The sequence below is a fragment of the Nansenia antarctica genome (genome assembly GCF_963989245.1).
Source record: "Nansenia antarctica genome assembly, chromosome: 5".
Taxonomy (NCBI): domain Eukaryota; kingdom Metazoa; phylum Chordata; class Actinopteri; order Argentiniformes; family Microstomatidae; genus Nansenia; species Nansenia antarctica.
Genome location: NC_137690.1, coordinates 50512246 through 50533035, shown reverse-complemented (window position 1 = coordinate 50533035; position 20790 = coordinate 50512246). Strand labels below are relative to the sequence as shown.

The window sequence follows — 20790 nt, the reverse complement described above, 5'->3', positions numbered from 1 at the left end:
AGGCCGAGTGGGACTTGTTTTGGTACATGTTGACGTTTCAACATTTTTATACCGTTATTTAATCGTAGTTTAGGATACAACATTGGAATAATTTTCACCCGCGACTTGATCCTTCAGTTTCTAAAATCTCAATTAGCATCGAGTGAACGCAGAATCAGCAAATATGAAATGGATGTTCAAAGAGGATCATTCCCTGGGTAAGGAGGGTTTATTTCAGAATATTATACAAATAAAAAGACCAAACTAAGAATAAGTAAATGTTGATAGTAGTCTAATGCGTTGTCCTTCTATGTAATGCCAATAGATAACTGCCCACTGACTTGAGAGGCCTCTGTTCAGATTTCGTGAGCCCTTTGTTTACAGTAGGCTATTCACAACGAAAATATTACCTCTAAACAGCTGCTAGAAATGCTTTGTCACACTAGAAAGTCGTTAGTGAAATACTTTTTATTTTTTAGGTTTAGCTGTCAGGTCGTTGCTTTTCGAAGACATGTATTTATTCCTCCGCCCTTTTCTGTTTTAATCCCGTAAAAGGTCGCCAGAGTATAGAGACATGTTCGGATTGGCTGTTGATATGGATGTCCAATTTATACATGTATACAACCCTGTGTAGCTTTCAACAAAAGCTTTTGTTGTACCCTGAATTGTTATTGCTGTTTGTAGTAAGATTGTTTTAGAGCCACAACAAAGACAATCGCACCTCGGCTAATCATTTGATTCAGTGGAAGTATTGACATGTTTATTTCTAGTGTTCTGAGTGACAGGTTTTAGTCAGTGATTACCCATGGTGCATCTGTCCACAGCTGCTCCCTGTGGAGATCTCAGTCAGAGAATGTCATGTGACATTGACTACTTGTCAAGTGATAATGTAGCTCATGTGGATTGGTAGACAATAGGTAGTGTGTGTAAGTACTACTGTACTGATAATGTCATACGCTTTATAACATCCCTCAATCTCTTTCTCTTGATTTCTACAGAACATCGGTGTATAGAGTCAACCAAAATCCGCAATAAGTACCCAGACAGAGTTCCGGTAAGAGAGACATATTGTGCTGGGATTATTGTGTTTCTCAGAATGTATTTCACATGATCTTAATATGTTGTATGCCTATCTTCTCTTTGTGTGTGTGTGTGTGTGTGTGTTTGTTTATTTGCTTCAGGTCATCGTGGAGAAGGTTTCAGGGTCACAGATAGTGGACATTGACAAGAGGAAGTACCTGGTCCCCTCTGATATCACAGTGGCCCAGTTCATGTGGATCATCAGGAAACGCATCCAGCTGCCATCAGAGAAGGCCATCTTCCTGTTCGTAGACAAGACCGTGCCCCAGTCCAGGTCAGAGCTAGAGGGTGCCTGGGTTAGAACCACACCTGGGTCAGATACACAATGCCAAATACTTTACAGTGTTTGAGGTGTGCTTGATTTAGCTTGCTGTTTGCAGTTTTCACTTTTGAGACTTCTTACATCAAGTATTTTATCTTTTTTTTTTTGCCTATTCGACACAGGTCTGAAACTGGGAGGCTGGAGGCTGGGTTAGAATAGTGGGTGGGGTTATGAGGTCAAAGTGCAACCAACAACTCAAGTCAATTGGTACTGCAGACAGGGTGCTCACTAGTTCTACTCTGTCTTTGTGTATCATTGCAGCATAACAATGGGCCAGCTGTACGAGAAGGAGAAGGATGAGGATGGCTTTTTATACGTGGCCTACAGTGGAGAGAACACCTTTGGCTTCTAGAACCATAATCATCATCATCATCATCCTCATCATCAGCCAACCCCCCCCCCCCCACAAACACACACACAGACCCCACACCATACTCACACTCTGAGAGAAGCCATGGGAAACCCCAGAGAAATTAAACGATGTGAAAGAATGGAGAGGTTTAAGAGAGTGATCACTTTGAGTGGAAATGATCATTGAGTGTACCAGTGTGTCAAGCCTATGTTGTATCAATGCTGTATACATCCATAGATTATTAAGTTATGTATAGTGCTAAAATGAAATAATGCTTTTGTTCATTCAGTTTTTTTTATGTGAATAGTTGGGATTTACTTTTAGGAGGTGCTTGGATTGTTCTTTCATTACTGATATTGTTTGTTGCTTTGTTTTGAGATTGCTTTCAGCTGTGCTTTCTTCTTTGAAGATTATATTTAAAAGAATTTTAACTATTTGAAAGGTAAGGTAGCTGGATGACCTAACCAATAAAAAAAGTCACAACAAGTTTTTTTTCTTGTTATTTTTTACTTACTGTATATCCCTTGCCCTGGCCTACATTGATGCTTAACAAAACATATTTCCTATAGGATGAGGGGAAAAAAGGTTTTACTACATTTAGCATAATAGCAATTTAATTGAATAGGGTGATTTGTGAAACGTGTATGTAAGCTGCTTAGAAAGTTAGAACATCCAGTGGTCATGTCCTGCATGTCTTGCCATTGAAGAAGCATAGAGACATTTAGAGACTTGATAGAAGTGATTTGGGGTCAACTATTTTGGGCAAAAGCCAAACTATCACCATGAGAATACTCCGTCTAACTTGAATAAATAAGTGTCTGTCAATGTTTTTTTGGGGGATATTGATCGAGTTATGGTACAGGGCAACTCACTTGGGGGAAACTAAGCACATTTAATCCACCCCCAGAAGTGATCCGAAATTACCCTCATGTTACACATCAATTAGAATGTTACATGATAATACACTTACAGGATTTAGCTCTGTTTGGATCCTCTAGATGGCGATTGCCAGTTTCTCTCCGTCTGTATTTCAAATCAACGACAAGAAGAGCAAAGGATAGGTACCATACTTGTGAATTGATCGCGTACAGACATTTTACCAGGTGTTTAAATACATTGTTGCCTAACATCGGGCGTTAAAGGGTTGAGTGTATTAGAAATGTATTTCAAAATCCAGTATGTAACATTCAAGCTTTAATAGAGTAGCGGTCAGGAAATGGAATCTCTTGAAATAAATATTTCATTTACAATTGCCTGCGAAAGCACCTATGCCAGAAGCATTAAAATCTTGGAAATCTGAAGCCATGCCCCTCTATTTGGGTATGGAACTCACAAAACTTTTCCATGAGTTTGGGGTGTCATTCTCAAAAAAGTTAGTTGTCATCATCATAATCATCATCCAAAAAAATGGAAATCCCACCATGGGCACTCAATTGGAAACATCACTGTGAGTATCTATGTGTGAAAGAGCTAGTATAGTAATGTACTTTAAGAATCAGTGAATGAGTTCAAATTAAAAGAAAAAAAAAGGAAGATGATGATGCATGATGTCATAAATAGATACTAACTAAATGGTAGGTTATCTCAGTATAGGCACTTGCTTCTCTGAAATACAAAATATGTATTTTCTAAAGCAATAAATAACTGGCTCCTTGGAGCTCAACCAAAATAATTAAATACATTTCCCAATCAACTCCAAACTGCAAAGAATGTTGAGAACATTTGAACGTTTGAAAAAAGAACAATTTAATTCTAAACATAAATAAACAGAATAGGCCCAATAAGCATATCGTAGAACATATCACAACATGTACAGTGCTCTATATTACAGCTAAATGAAGCTCAGATAGATTGGCAGGTTAGGGAAGATGCTGTTGTCGTCATCATGGCAGCATGGTTTGTTTGTTCTTAAATTTCTTTACATGACGGATGACCCAGTCCTTACTTGGATCAACACAGTGTGTCATCCCTTTCTTTGTTGTGAACCTGCAATAAAACAACAAAAACACATATGATCAGTCTGGAGAAATACAAGCACATAGTCTACAAAAATTTGTTTTAATTGTGTTCCATGTAAAATTCCCATGTCTCATCCTGCTTTCTATGTTTACATTTTAACTATTTAGCAAATGCTTTTGCTTTATTTTTTTATTTTTTTATCCAAAGCGACTTACAATTAGAGTCTCCCTGGAGTAATTTAGTGCCTCAAGGGCATACTAGTGGTGGTGTTGCCAGGTGGGACCTTCTGATCATCAGTCCAACTCACTATCCCCTAGGACACCACTACCCCTATGTACAGAATACATGTATGCTTACTTACGTCAATGCTTTAAGATGGCAGTGACTTGGAGTGTGTCTATAAGAGGCCAAAGCCTTGAGAGGGATGATATTGGGGTAGAAGCTTGGGCAGCAGCTGCCTTGGATTACAGTATTGACCCCCTCGAATGCTGTGAATACACAACAGATTATTATTACACAGTGCTCAACACACACACGCACACAAACACACACACACACACACACACACACACACACACACACACTTACCACCAGATGATGTATGAAGGCAGCAGAGCAGTCCCAGAAGGACTAGAGCAGACAGAGTCTTCATAGTTGTCAGACAGAGAGAGAGATGCTGATTCTTGGTTCTTGGTTCAGAGGCTGAGATGTTCTCTGATGTTCTGCTCTGGTTCTGTGTTTGAGCTCTGCTCTGACCTCTCTTTTATAGAGAGAACTGGACCTGGACCTTGGGTTCCATTTGTCATGGAAACTCCCTCAATTTCGTGTCATTCATACTTTCTAAGAATCAACAGGGTACCCCGAAAACCTACTCCTTCGGTTTCTCTTTTATCTTTACTTCCTCAGTAGCCTCTTGTATGCTCTGTACTATTTTTGCCCTACGCAGAAAAGGGCTTCTGCTGAATTGCAGAAGTCTTTGTCAATCACCTATTATGAAATGTGTGCCTTTACATCAGAACACTTTTAACAATTAACACTTGTCATCTAACACTTGTCATCTAACTAATGTCATCTAACACTTGTCATCTAACTAATGTCATCTAACACTTGTCATCTAACTAATGTCATCTAACACTTGTCATCTAACACTTGTCATCTCCATCGTCCGTCAAGAGATGATTCCCATAGAGGAATGACTAGTGTACGGATGATACACAGCAGGTTAACAACCTGCTGCTGAACAAGTCAAAGACCCAGGAAATCATCGTAGACTTCAGGAGGAAAAAGTCCGAGATCCAGCCCCTGCTCATCGACGGAGAGAGCGTGGAGAGAGTCTCAACCCTCCGATTCCTGGGACATCACATGCGGGATGACCTGACCTGGAAGGACAACACAAAAGGCACCATCAAGAGGGCACAACAGCGGCTATACACCCTGAGATGCCTCAGGAAGGAACACAGCAAGCAGGAGATACTGGTGACCTTTTACCGCGGCGCAGTGGAGAGCATCCTCACCTACGGCATCTGCAACTGGTTCTCCAGCTGCACAACAGCGGAGAGAAATGCGCTACAGAGAGTAGTGAGAACAGCACAGAAGATCACCGGCGCCCCCCTCCCCTCTCTGGAAGAGCTGTACAACACACGCTGTCTCAGGAAGGCCTCCAAGATCTCCAGGGACCCGACCCACCCTGGGCACGTACACTTTACCAGGCTGCCCTCGAAAAGGCGGTTCAGGACCCTGGCAGCTAAGACTAACAGACTGAAGAACAGCTTCTACCACAGGGCCGTCCAGGCCCTGAACACAGCAAAGACCTAAGTTCTGGGGCCTGGACAGTCTGGACGGATTGTATGGCAGCTGCTGGACTGAAAAAAATCTGGTGTAGTGCTGAGGCACAAACATGTACATTTCAAGCCTGCAAACTGTGACACTTTAAATAACGTGAAACAATACTATTGTGCAATATGACAACCCTAGTCGACTATCTGTACAGTATAGTACAGTGGATTGTGTCCATAGCCTTTATTTATGTAAACCAGCTCCTTCCCTTCTTGTGATTTTTTTTATAAGTGTTTTTTTTTTCCCCTTTCCTAACACCAGGGGAGCCATTCCTCCTAAATTTCGTTGTTTGGTACCTGTACTGTAGCAATGACAATAAAGTCAATTCATTCATTCATTCATATCCCTGTGCAGTATAAATCTGTTCTTATTAAACTACTGCTTTGATCAACTGACCCAACACAGAGGTTGAGACAACGTCACCCTCAACATCACCTCCCCGCCTTGGGGTGGCTGTAGCTCATGAGGTAGAGCCGGCTTCTAATGATCCACAACTCCTGTCCACGTGTCGAGGTGGGCAAGACACTGAACCCCAAATGGCTCCCAATGACCGGTGCCTTACATGCTAGCTTGTCGCCATTGGTGTGTGAATGTGTGTGTGAATGGGTGAATGAGAGGCCATTGTAAAGTGCTTTGGATAAAGGCACTATAAGTGCAGTCCATTTACCCTCAGTAGAAATTTGCTTTAACCAGGAGTTCCTCATGTTTGAAGTGAATAGCCTTCTACTCTCATATCGACTGAAAGACTCACCACCTATTATTGTGGCGCATTCAGGGCGTGTTAATGGGTCGTAATCCCGTCATATCCCTTACATCCCTCGGTGTAACAAGGACTAAGTAAAGTAAGTAATCCTGTTATAACAGTTATGTGACATGCTGTCATGTTCACACGCATACACACACACACACCTATATTTGTTTATCTACAGTATCTATCTATCTATCTATCTATCTATCTATCTATCTATCTATCTATCTATCTATCTATCTATCTATCTATCTATCTATCTATCATCTTCTAACCTTCTCTCATCTATCTGGCAATGCTACCCTCTGACCATTATTTGATCCATCTGTCCACCCTACTAGCTCACCTTCTTTCCAATACCTAGCCATCCTCCTATCTTCCCTTCACCAGACACTAAAACAATGTGAATAACAGAAAAAAGCAATAGATAGGAATATAACCAAAGACACTCTTACTAAAAATCTCCTCAGTGACTTCCACTTGCACCTACTAGATAAAAAAAAAAAACTCTGCTTTTGAGTACCATGGAATGTCTTACCTCATAATTGAAAGGGAACAAAGGGCATGAGAACCAAAGCATTTATGTTCTGAGAAAATAGAAAATAGAAGAATGAGGAAGTGTCTCACTATAGTCCTGGTCAGCATTTATCAGCACAATATGCAGGCACAGCTAAACCATATGAAAGGACCAGAGGGAGTCAGAGGGATCAATGGGTTGCACACTTCAGGCAGTTATTGCCTGAATTTTCACTGTCAAACAAATACTAAACGTCAGTACTTTATTTGACATTATATGCCTTTTTCCGATACCTTTGAAGCCCTGAAATCACATTTTAAAGGAAAATACAATTTTATTTTTTACTTTTTACAGTTTCAAAATAATAAAACAAGGAAAAGGCCTTGTGCAAAAGTTTGGGAACCCTGTCAGCTAGTACTTTGTAACAAGTGTAGAATCAGCTTGTCGGTAAAACGATGGAATGGATCAATCTATTGAGGATTGTGATCTTAAATGCGTTGTGTCATCTCAGGATAGATTAGGTGCGCAGCATACACGATTTGACAAGAAAATAGAATGTTCAACACGGGTCGGAATCTCTGTACTTGATTTATTAAGACAGTCAGCGAATGGTTCATCAGCACAGTATCTCAGCATACGGCATTCAACGACCATTCCACGACATTCAACGACATTCAACGACATCATTATGACATACAGACAGGCTTAAATACTCTCTTGACCACCCTCTGTCTGTGCCCTGGCGCCTAACCCCCAAGGTCTTCCAGATAACAACCTCTCGAGTCTTGTGCATATTGTGGCGTTATTGCTACCCCTGAAGAGCAGGCTGACCTGGAAGGAACAGAATGTGTGTCTGAGTGGCCTGAGAATAGAGTGTGTGTGTGTGTGTGTGTGTGTGTGTATGTGTTATGTGTATGTCTGAGTGACATAAGCATATATGTTTCTAGAAAACCCCATAAGATCTAACACAAGTAACTAGTACTTTTGGGCAAACAGCTTGCAAACGCTTCCTGCAGCCAGTTAAGAGTCTTTCGATTCTTGTTTTGGGAATTTTTCCCCATTCTTCCTGGCAGAACACCTGTAGCTCAGAAATATTCTTCGGGCTTCTTGCATGCATGGCATGTTTGAGATCTCTACACAGATTTTCTATATAAAGTCTGAGGACTGTGATGGCCATTCCAAAACCTTAATCCGTCTTTACTGGAGGTACTTCATGGCTGATTTTGAGGTATTGTCTTGCTGGAATACCCAACCTCTCTTCAACTTTAATTTCTGGACTGACCTTCGAAGATTAGCCTCTAGTCTAGAATGTCTTAATATTTGGTGGAATCCATTCTTCCTTCCACCCACACAATATTGCAATATTGCAATAATGTTCCAATAGGCTTCAGGTTATTCAAGGTTTTCTTTTGCATACTTCAAGCGCTGTGTTGAGGTCGTAGGAAAGGCTTCTTTCTGGCAACTCTGCCATGTAGTTCTTTGTTGTTTAAGGTACGCTGTATTGTTGTCCTGTGAACAACTAGACCGATGTCTGCTTCTCTTTTTTGCAGCTCTTTTGCAGTGATGTGTGGGTTCTTCTGAGCATTTCTCACCAGATCTTGGGCCATTCTATCAGAAAATTAGCTCGGTCTTCCAGATCCTTGACTTCAATTGTCCCATTTATTTTCCATTTTCTGATTATGTTTCTGACAGTGGAAATGGGTAGTTTGAAACATTGCGAGAGTTTTGTGTAGCCTTCTCCTTGATGGTGGAAGTGAACTATCTTGATTCTGACATTCTTGGACAACTGTTTAGAGGAACCCATGGTTTTTAACACCAGACACAACAGCCAGCGCAGTCGGATACTTTAGAAGGCATGAAGTTACTTCAGAATATATAGTTCAACCCTGGAATTATATTCAACTGACTCATTGAAGCCCTAACGAGTAAATCACCTTGGTCTGGGCCTTACTAATCTTAGTAATCCTTAGTAAAAAGGTCTCAAAAGGTAACAAAGAATAATACAAAAGGGTTCCCAAGCGTTCCCTTTTGCACAGGGCCCTTTTCCTTTTTATTTTTTATTTTTTAAAACTTGAAACCTAAAAAGAAACCTTGCTTTAAAATTTACAAAAAGGTGTCATGTTTAACTTTGTAGCATTTAGTGTTCAGGTTTCCTTTCAATCGCTTGGAGATTAATTGTAACAGACATTTAAACCAGGGGTGCCAAAATTGTTGCACCCCACTGTATCTGCACAAGATACTGTTAGTATTATGTAAGATAGCAAGATAGCAAGATTATGCAAGATAGCAGCTAAACACAGATGCAGTACCTGCAACCTCACACGCCATATCGTGAAGGGCAGAGGTTGAATACAGTTGCTGTAATAACACTTTTATCTATCTTATATTTTTATTCATTGTCTTATTATATTGTTAAATGTTTATCTATTTATTTTCTATATATATATATATATATATATATATATATATATATATATATATATATATGTATCTATTCTTGTCATTTTTATTTTCCTACTATCCTCCTTTTTCTGTATTTTTAATGCTGTATGTAAAGCACTTTCAATTGCCCCTGTATGAAATGTAACTATTCAAATAAACTTGCCTTGCCTTGCCTTGCCTAACATGTTTGTGCATCGATGAGCCTTGGGCGCCCAACACCCTGTCGCCGGTTTGTGGTCTGTCCCTCTTTGGACCACTATTGGTTGGTACTCACTGTCTGTAGGTACTCACCACTGTTGACCGGCAGCACCCCACAAGCCCCACAACAATTTGGCCCATGTCAAAGTCGCTCAGGTCTCTGCCCATTTCTCCTTCATCAAACACATCAACTTCAAGAACTGACTGTTCACTTGCTACCTAATATATCCCAGCCCTTGACAGGTGTCATTGTAACAAGATAATCAATGTTATTCACTTCACCTGCCAGTGGTCATAATGTTTTAGCATCGACGCCCTCACAAAAAAGGCCCAGAAGAGACTGTTTTTCCTGAGGCAGCTCAGGAAATTCCACCTACCAAAGACCACGCTGGTGAACTTCTACACGGCCATCATTGAGTCCATCGTCACCTCCGCCATCATCATCTGGTTCCCCGCTGCAGCGGCCAAGGACAAGGCCAAGCTGCAGCGGGTCATACGCTCGGTGGAGAGGGTGATTGGCTGCCCTTTGCCCCCCCTTGAGGCCCTGTTTAAAAGTAGGGCTTTGGGGAGGGCCAGGAAGATCATGGCTGCACACCCAGGACACGGTCTCTTCGCACCGCTCCCCTCAGGCAGGAGGGTGCGGTCCCTAAAAACTGTGAAGGCCCGACATGCACACAGCTTTTTCCCCACAGCCATCCGGCTCCTAAATGCTGCTAAATGCCCCCCCCCCCCCCCCTGACCTGACCCCTATCTATCTACCCTCCCTCCACCCCCACCCAGAGAGCTTTGGACTGTCTGGATATGAACACTTGAACACTTGATCTTTGCACTTTATATTTATATTAATTATGACTCTTGCACTATGATGTTGGTTTGCACTGTCTTGTCCTGTCTTGCACCTGTCCTGCTGTAAACCGTGCTCCACTGTCCCAAACCAAATTCCTAACATGTTTACATGTCATGGCAATAAAGTCTTCTGATTCTGATTCTGATTCTGATTCTGAGCTCATCTGTATAATCTATCAATCATTTAGTTTTTGGGAAGATCTCCATTGGAATCCATGTATTTTGCCCTCTCATTAGCTGTGTTGCATTTTTTAGGTAATGTTTTGCAATTGTATATATATTGTGTGACCCAGATTTGATCATGGATATGCACACTTTGAGATTTCAATATGTTAAACTTATTTTAAAAGAGTTTAAAACTCTGATGGAAAGGCACACATTCGATCTGACAGAGACTTCTGTAATTCAGCAGAAGCCGTTTTCTGAGTAGTGCAAAAGTAGTACAGGGCATAGAGGAAGCTACTGAGGAAGTAAAGAAGAGAAGAATTTAACAGAAAACGAGTATGAGGAAGAGCCGGTGGGTAATGGTTAGATATAGATTTTCGGGGTATGCTGTTGACTCGAAGTATGAATTAAACAATATTGAGGGGGTTTCCATGACAAATGGAACCCAAGGTCCAGGTCCAGTTCTCTCTATAAAAGAGAGGTCAGAGCAGAGCTCAAACACAGAACCAGAGCAGAACATCAGAGAACATCTCAGCCTCTGAACCAAGAACCAAGAATCAGCATCTCTCTCTCTGTCTGACAACTATGAAGACTCTGTCTGCTCTAGTCCTTCTGGGACTGCTCTGCTGCCTTCATACATCATCTGGTGGTAAGTGTGTGTGTGTGTGTGTGTGTGTGTGTGTGTGTGTGTGTGTGTTTGTGTGTGTGTGTGTGTGTGTGTTTGAGTGCGTGCATGCGTGTGTGAGTGTCGACTCCTGCCCTTTGTGTTGACCAGTGTGTAATAATGTGTGTGTCTGTGTGTGTGTGTCTGTGTGTGTGTGTCTGTGTGTGTGTGTGTGCCTGCCTGCCTGCGTGCATGCGTGTGTGTGTTGACTAGTGTCCTTGTGTTGAACAGTGTGTACTAATGTGTGTGTGTGTGTGTGTGTGTGTGATCATGTGTTTACAGCTACACTGGCCCTCGATACTATAACTGAGAGAACCTGCTGTGACAAGTTCACACAACAGATTATCCCTTTTAACAAGGTGGCCGACATTGCCTGGACCCCAAGTTACTCCAAGTGTCTTAAAGCAGTTGTGTAAGTTAATTAACATAGTACAGTACATGCACATCACACTCTACTCAGAAAGCATGTTGGGACATTCATGTTGTTGATGGTATGTTAGTGACAAACTATACACCATGGTTGTACTGATGTGTTGATGGAAATGTGTATGGGTTGTTTTGCTGTTTCAGGTTTACAACAAAAGGGAGGAAAGGAATAAAACAAAGCAAGCATTGTGCAGATCCCTCTAAAGCCTGGGTCACCAAACATATGGAGAGGTTTGACAAAATGAAAGAAGCAATGAAACCCTCCGCCAAGACTATATAACATGTCAATGTTTGTACTGCAGTACGTCTGGTCCCGCTCTAGTACACCTACCATCACTTTATAACCTCATTCTACTTTATTATTACTTACTTTACTTATTTTACTTTATTCCATTATTGTTGATTTTGTATCTTGCTGCAATGCCAATGTTTAAGAACCTAAGCCAAATATTTTTTCTCTTGCGTATCTGTACCAAGCAACGCACTACTAGTAGAAAGATTATATTTATGTTTTACAGTATCAATAACCCTAATGTATTGAATATTTTTGTACAAAGACGGTGTGTATTGATAAAATAAACCAGCCACCCAACTGACATGCTATGCTGTTTCTGCAATAAAACTTCAAAACGTTCAAAAGGTAGTGATGACTGTTCTTATTTGGGCGTTGAACACAGTTTCACCTGCAATGATCAAACAGACGGTTGAGGAAGGACTTTATTCAGTAGTGTAGGTTGGGGAAACTCTAGGGTTGTAGAAATAAACAGATGTAGGCACTATATGGGTTAAACGTGGGTTGAAGCCGACTCCCTCTCCAGTGCGTCGCTGCCTCGTAGTAGCTGTGCGTAACGTGAAGTGCGCAAGATAGCGGTGCGCACGGCGCATGGCGCGCTCGTTCATCAGCTGTCCCAACGCGTCATATCTTCCAACACAACCCGCTCTTCCTCTGACCAGTGCCGCTATACATGCGTTTGTAACCAATAGTCTTCCCAACCGGAAACCTTCCCGCCTTGTGTCTGTGTGTCGGGGGACACACACACACGGAGAGGCGTCATGAATGAAGGAGAAACCTACATTTAAAAAGCTGAGTACACAAGCCCCAAGATACGCTGCAAGGTACAATTTATAATACCAGTTTTTCGTTTGATTATTCTTTTCGTCCACTCAGCGGCGATTCGCTGAGGCTCAGTTGTTGGGATATTGGAGCTATATAACAACACATGTTTATAGAAGACAATTTAATTCAATGTATTATAGGCTATCCAGTTTGTCTATGATAAGATTGGCACGTGTATTGATTAGACAATCGCTAAATAACCGCTAAGAATACTCCAATCCATACAACAGCCATTCCATCCATCTATGTCAGAATAGCGGATTGCCTATCATTTGCAGGCAATCACACTCCCATGGGACACTGGATATGAGAACTTCAGCATTGTTTGAAATCAAAGCTCGCGGACTCTATAGTAATCTTTGTTATGGTTTGAAGTGAATAGTCTTCCCATATTGACTGAAAGACTGACCATTATTATAGTTTCGTATTTGCATTGAAGCCCCGCCCCGTGTCAGTTGTCCGTCTATGTGGCGCATTCAGGGCGCGTTAATGGGTCGTAATCCTGATAAAACAGTTGCGTGACATTTTGTCACACACACACGCACACGCACACACACACACACACACACACACACACACACACACACACACACACACACACACACACACACACACACACACACACACACACACACACACAGTGGCATAACTACCGCAGGTTCAGTGGCGTAGCGGACGGGCCCGCAAGCGACGCACCGCGGGGGGGCCCCAGCCACTAGGGGGCCCCCTAACATTGGATCCAAATTTATTTTTATTTTTTTTATAATTAAAAAAATATATAAAACAAAGAAAATAAGTGGCCCTTCATTGTGTCAACCTTAATTTTAATATATAGGCCTATATTTAAAAAATATATACATAGTTAGCCGTATCCAATAGCAACATGACTTTGACGTCACACGTAGGCAGCGAGACACAAGGAAAATGAGCAAGCGAAAATACAATACAAAGTACAATAAGCATTCTTTAGGTGGTGGTAGATTCTCTATTCGGACATTATAGCCGCTATATGTGGGACTGTCGGTCCGATATTGTAAAAAAATCAAATAAAAATGTATGTTTACGGAAGTACATGTCTCAAGTATTATCTCGGCGGTTAGTCGAGTGAAAGAAAAACAACATACAGATGATAATTCACACAATATAATACCACGAAAGCGTACAGCACTAAACAATAACATTTATTTGGGCAGCATCATACTCAAACTCAGGCAGAAGGGCAGGGTCCGGCCAGGTTCACAGTCACAGGCTGTCAGTGCATCATACAGGTACATAATTCAGCATGGTTAGGCTATATATAGCTGTTTCTTTTTCTATTCTACTATTCTATTCTACTTCTGCTGTCTGCGTCTCCCTGGGTATTCCTAGACCAGATGGCAAACAGTAAAGACATGCCACAATATACCAGGACTTAAGAAACGAGATGTCCAACAAAGGATTTGACTAACCATGGCCAATTTTACGCAACAAGTAGACTCTGATGCAGCGGAGACAGGGTTGCCAGATGGGCTGGTTTTTGGTGGATTTAGAAGTTTTTAGATTGGTTAGGTTGGAAATTCTCAATCCCATCTGGCAACCCTTAGCGGAGAGTCTACAGCTTGTATGTTTACAGATATCACGCTGCTATGCACACCACACTTTGAAAAAAAAGTGTCAAAGTGTCTAAAAAAGAAATAAAGCTTGTACTTTTCTACTTATAATACATTCTACTGATGTAGTCTACCATTTGGTTTTAGTTATTGCTCTCACTTGTTTGTACCTTTTGCTAAGTCAAGCATTTAGAATGTAGAGTGCATATTGCGAAATTTCGCAACGTCAATAACGCATCGGCCTCTAAAAAACGCACGTTTTTTTTTTTTTTACTCCGTTGCGAAAGGGCCCCCGCCGCCACCTTGCGGGGGGGCCCCGGGATTTTGCGCTACGCCACTGCGCAGGTTATGCAGCTGCATTAGAGCCCAGAGTAATGTGGGGCCCACAGCCCTCCAACTATCCTATCATATTCATGAGAAGATCTCAAGCACCGAGTCTCTACAATATAAAACAAATATATCCAAGAATCCAATCTAACCATAAAAAGTGACATCTCATTATTCTAGTAGTCCTGTCAAGTCATTGTTTAAATGCTCAAATTAGATGACATCAATTAGTCTTTCAGTGGCAAAACACCCTCTTGTCTTGTTTCACAGCACTGGGGCGTGGTGTAACCACGGTTGTTGCCACGGTGATGGTTTTGGACCCAGGTGAGGACTGTATGGATCGGGCAGAAGGCGGTGGGGTTGGCGGGGGGGGTAATAGAGACCTGTTGGAGCCAGAATCTAGACTGGACCCACTTAAAACCGCCGCCCCTACCACGACCCTAGAACCTGGAGTGGATCCCCCCCAAAACAACACTTCTCCCCTTGGATTGGACCCACAGAAAACCACCACCTCCTCTTCTACCAAAAAGCCTACCCCCGACCCACTGCAAACCACCTCTGGACCGGACCCACCCAAAATGACCACCATCACCACCAACCATAGACCGGACCCAGCCAAAACCACCTCCAAAACCACCTCCACCTCCAGACCTAGAACCAGCAGTATTACCAAGAAGGAGCGATCATCTCTCAATGGACCACAGACCCAGTCTCTGCCTCAGACCTCCAGGGCCAGTGTTGGCTCCTCGGACTCCTGTCCTGGCCCCTCCAAGGAGGTCGTTGAGAGGCGGACTGTTACCTCGGTGAAAGGCGGGGCGACCCCCAGGCCGCAGCTCCGCCGGCCCCTCAGCCTCGACGTGACCCCCCTGCATCGCCTCAGAGAGGCGGACCCTGTGGCGACGGACAGGCGTGTGGTGCAGCCCCCATGGCGTAGTGGCAGCGTCTGCGCCCCCTCCCCCCCGGCCCGTAGCCTCACCAGTCCCAGCCTCGGCTCCGGGGTGTGGATGCGCCGCAGCGAGAGCACCTGCACTGTCAACAACTCCTTTTCCATGGGCCTCCGGGCCAGCAGGGGGAGCATGCGCCACGGCACATCCCTGCCTCACATCGCACGAGGGTTGGGCTCCGGCGCCAGCGCACTGCCCTCGCCCTCCACACCCCGCGGGCCGTGTCTGCTGGTGGCCCTGCGGCCTGTGAACTTGGTGCAAGAGAGGCTGGCCTTCTTCGAGTCTACGAACTACCAGTACGAACCCCAGTTCCAGTACGCCCAACCTGAGCCCAGCAGTGTCTTGGAGAAATATATAGAGAGCTCGGGCCTCTTACTCTCACAGGTATGTAAGCCCACCTGCAGTATGTGTATGTCATAGAGGTTGTAGTAGTGGAGGGGAATATACTGTAGATACTGTAGCCGGAAGAGGAGTTGTACAGTGTTATTGCGGCAGGCAAAAGAGATCTCCTATAGTGCTCCTTAGTGCAACGTAGTTGTAGTAGTCAGTTGCTAAAGGAGCTTTTCTGCTCTGCCACAGTGTCATGGCGGTTCACCTGTCTCTCTCCTGGGTAGACTTCCCTACAGTCTGTTCCCTACAGTCTGTTCACCTGTCTCTCTCCTGGGTAGACTTCCCTACAGTCTGTTCCCTACTGTCTGTTCACCTGTCTCTCTCCTGGGTAGACTTCCCTACAGTCTGTTCCCTACTGTCTGTTCACCTGTCTCTCTCCTAGGCCCTGTCTACACTTGTCACTGGATGCGACTTGTGTCATCCGAATAAGATGATCACATACAACTGTACAGGTTTACACTTCTGTTTTGCTGTTGTGGCCTGATTGTGCTCGGACCGACCACCTTGCAACGAGCCATCATCAGCTGACCACCTCACAGTGGACAAAGTTGCATTGTATTCCGAGTTTCCGACTTCTATCCAGTCTGGACACAATTTGGCCACCGAAGGCGCCTACAGCATACATAAGGTTAACAAGGAGAGACAAAAATGTAGACACAATGTTGTAGTGTAGACGAGGCCTAAGGGGCTTCTAGCCATCTCTCCTTTATGCTTGCCTTATTAAGAATGACATTGTGTGTGTTTTCTCTCTCTTCTCTGTGTGTGTAGGCCGTAGGGATCATGGAGTGTGTTCTGAGGAAGTTTGGCTCCTATGAGAACTTTGAAGAGGTGACGGGTGGCAGTGTGTTACCCAAGAGTCGCGTCCGGGCCTATGCACGCAAGTACCTGCAGAAGGAAGGCTGTGTAGGAGAGGTGAGGATCTGTGTGTATGTGTGTGTGTGTGTGTTAGTGATGCCTCTCATATGTGGCATATGAAACATCATCTGTGTGTTATAACAAGTTGATAATGATGGTGGGGATGGTGTGTGTGTGTGTGTGTGTGTGTGTATGTGTGTGTGTGTGTGCGTTTGTGCATCCGCGTCTCTTGACCCCTAGGTGGTGGTGTGTCTGTCTGAGGAGCTGTTGTCCCAGGCAGTTATGATGGTGGAGAGTTGTCGTCCCACACTCACCATAAACCTGTCAGGAGCACGTCAACATTGGCTGGAGGGGATGCTCCGGCACGAGATAGGTAACTACCTAACTAAGTAACTAACTAACTAATACTAGGTATTACTACAGCACCATCACACTGACGGTGTTCTATGAAGCCTGTCGCCGCACCGACAACATCTTGCCGACACGTTGTAGCATTTCGTAGCCTTCATTTTTGAGTTATGATTTATCCTGGAAATCCGCCATTTGCAACTAACTGAAGTGGGTCCTCGGTCATGCCTTTTCACTGTCCTGGCGCCCCGCTGGTGGAACGAGCTGCCCACTGCTGTCAGGATTGCAGTGTCGCTCCCTATCTTCTGCCGTAGATTGAAGACCCATCTCTTTAGGCTACATCTTAACTGTCCCTCGTAAAGACCTCATCATCCCCACTACCCACCTGTACAGTTTCTCTACTAGAAATAAAGTTTAAAAAGTAATCTTCTAGCATTGTAACTGCCAATGGCCCCGGGTTTTGGCATGGATTACTATTTCCTATGACGACTGATGGATAGACTATTAATTTACTTAGACAAATGTATTAGTTGTAAGTTGCTATGGATAAAGGCATCTGCTAAATAGCTAAAATGTAAAATAAATGGATCCTAAATCTCATTAACATTACGTGAGTTTAGAATTATAAGGTTCTATCTCCGTTTAGGGTAGTTCAGAGATATCGAGCGTCAAAGTTTTTACATTCCATTATGTTTTGTGAGATGGAACCTTTGTATTTTATGAATTACTAACTCAAAAATGTCAACATTTTAAAAATAACACCACACAGGCATTAATAAACACCTAATGGATCAGATTATGTAAAAAACTAAATTTTGACAAAAATGGAGATAGAACCTTATAATTCTATGTCACGATTACTCATCTCTTGTCTCTCTCTCAGGGACACACTACCTGCGGGGGGTGAACAACAACCTGCAGCCGTGGGCAACCACCGCTGGCAGGAAGCAGTACGGCCTCAAACCCACCAACCCCACAGAGGAGGGCCTGGCCAGCCTGCACAGCGTGTTGCTACGGAAACAGCCCTACCTGTGGCGCGCGGCGCTGCTGTATTACACGGTGTACCATGCGGCCAGTATGAGCTTCAGCCAGCTCTTCAGCGACATCGGCCAGTTCGTACAGGACCCAGGCGTGCGCTGGGAGTACTGCCTGAGAGCCAAGAGAGGCCAGACGGACACCTCGCAGCCAGGTGAGTGCACACACACACACACACACACGCGCGCACGCGCACACACACACACACACACACAAACAAACACACACACAATCAAACACACTGGTGAGTGTGTGTCTGTGTGTGTGTCTTTGTGTCTTTCAGGCTGCTTCAGTAAAGATCAGGTGTACCTGGACGGAATCCTAAGGATTCTACGACATCGGAGAAACATCGACTTCAAGATGCTGACCTCTCTAGGCAAGGTGAGTGTCTAGTCCCCCATACAACACCTCTCATGTTTATGATGGTGATGATTTTTTATCCAGGTTATTACAGTTCCCTGTGTACGTTTTTGGACAGTGAAGCTTTTGTTTTCTTTCGGCTCTATGCTCCAAGGGTTTGGATTTGGCCAACTAATATGAGGTTAAAGTGGCACAGTGCATCTCAAACAGAAACAGTTCCTGTATTAGCTCTGCCGATCACAGAGGCAACACAGCGCACACGGATAATGTGGGTGGCTGAATTGATTCGAATGTAAACCATAATTATGTTTGTATGTTGCTTGAGCATGCTACAGTACGTGGGTAATGTGGGGCTAGTGTGATGCTTACTCATAATTTATATAACAACATTACTGTAATAATAATGTAACCATACAAAAGATATCTCAAGGACACATCACAAAAACAATATAATAGAACAGCACATGATGACAATGGTGGTGATGATAACCTTCTTCCCTGCCTTCCAGGTGTCCTATGAGGACGTGGAGAGGCTCCGCCCCCTGGCGGTCCAAATCCACCGGACCAGAATCCCTCACTTCATGCGTGACCAGAAGCGGTACCTCGAGCGCCTTGACCACATTGTGACCGTTAATGAGCTGGATGACGCACAGCTGCAGGAACTCATACCCTAATCTAGCGACCCGGCGAGCTACTATCTGGACCGATGGTCCCAACAAGCCTGCTACACATGACCCCAGGGGGTCATACATGTACGGTAGCTAATTCTGTGGCTGACACAAATAAACTGTGGAACATGTCACTTGGATCGTATCTAAACTTGGATTATAATATTCCATATAGCATAATCATATAACTACCATTTTGAAGCCAGGATGGGTCTTTCAACGTTGCTAGCATGTTTAACTGCCTCAGAATAGAAGTTTTGGTAATGGCCCGAGTAAAACCACTGTAACCATGGTAACAATTTAGCCCGCTTGCAACAAATATTAAGAGACACTTGGAATGTCAATAGCATGTTAGTGGCTAAATAGGGAAGGCATGACACTCAAAATGAAACACTATCTCCTCTTGGACAGCTGTCTGTACATCGACTGGGCAAACACTGCAACATACATCAGAGCACTTTGAGCTGCAACGTTTGCAGGAGAAGCGCTATACAAATAAAAAGTTATTATTATTATTATTATTATTATTATTGTTATTATTATTATACTGGGGTGAAGTAATCTTGAGCTCTTATCGTCATTGCAAGTGGGATAAATGGTTACCATGGCAATTAATACTTAGGCCGTTACCGAAGCTTTTACCTTGTTGAGACCTTGTTGTTTTCCTAGTTCGGAAAGCCTGGGGAAATCCTTTGCAGAAAGTACCAACGAAGGGGTGGAAATCCCGAAATGAGTGAAGCATTGCAACACGTCAAACCAATCAAATACTTTGCTTGGGTGTAGCTTTTCTGAATTCGGATTTGCTTCAGGTTTTCTTCAATGTGGCAAGTTAGCATAGGCAACAACTCTCTGCATAAATATTCCTACCCCATGTCAAATAATATGACCCACATAACAACAAGCAACCATTCTACAGGCATGTGGGGGGAGGGTTCTTGGAATTAAACATCCAATGAAATTGCGAGCGCATTCTCCCATCGCTGCAGCCAGTTCAATCCAAGCCAGATCAGCTAATGTAAAATTCTTCAGACCTCCAAAACGTGATTTCGACGTATGGCTACACGAGACGACTGAAGCCTCTATTCTGAGGGCACGGTGGCGACCTTGCAGGTGGCCCAGCATGTCTCAAGAGGCCAAGTACTGCAGATCCCTCCCTCCACCACACCCACTGCCTTTGCACTCACTCTCAAGTTACCTCAATTCTGCAATGCTATACATACACACACACACACACACACACACACACACACACACACACACACACACACACACACACACACGCACACACACACACACACACACACACACACATACAAAATGCCACTGCATCAAATGCCTGTACAGGACAATGCTACTGCTGCGTCTTCTACCTTTCTAAAATGCCCATGGCCATGTATTTATGCAAGTATTTATTTGTATGGTTGTTTTTTATTTTGAAGAGCAACATAATGAATGTCTCTGGTATTAGCTTTATACCTCCACTCAGTGGAGTGTTGTTTGTTTTAGGCCTTCGATGTTTCAGCTTTGCAAAAAAGACACCAAGGAGCACTTAAGATATAAAATGTAAAAAAGTCAATAAAAAAGTAAAATAATCTGTCTGCTGAGATAAAAAAATATGATTTA

The 20790-nt window shown here is 43.4% G+C and overlaps 2 protein-coding genes across 2 annotated transcripts in view; both read left to right on the top strand.

Moving 5' to 3' along the window:
• Positions 1-2204, top strand: part of LOC308157298 (gamma-aminobutyric acid receptor-associated protein-like 2) — a 2213-nt gene extending 9 nt beyond the window's left edge. The window contains exons 1-4 of the mRNA XM_080530833.1: positions 1-197; positions 978-1033; positions 1161-1333; positions 1643-2204. The exon at positions 1-197 is cut by the window's left edge and continues 9 nt beyond it. Of these exons, the coding sequence (XP_080386959.1) occupies positions 164-197; positions 978-1033; positions 1161-1333; positions 1643-1733 (354 nt within the window). The 5' untranslated portion in view covers positions 1-163 and the 3' untranslated portion in view covers positions 1734-2204. The remainder of the gene's footprint in view (positions 198-977; positions 1034-1160; positions 1334-1642) is intronic.
• A 10354-nt stretch (positions 2205-12558) lies between these two features.
• On the top strand, positions 12559-19173 carry kiaa0895l (the record flags this gene model as incomplete). The annotated part of the gene is made up of 7 exons (XM_080531704.1): positions 12559-12650; positions 14838-15895; positions 16670-16813; positions 16997-17129; positions 17988-18293; positions 18423-18520; positions 19009-19173. The coding sequence occupies exons 2-7, from the start codon at positions 14876-14878 to the stop codon at positions 19171-19173; spliced, it is 1866 nt and encodes a 621-aa protein (XP_080387830.1). The 5' UTR covers positions 12559-12650; positions 14838-14875.
• Positions 19174-20790: the final 1617 nt, after the last annotated feature.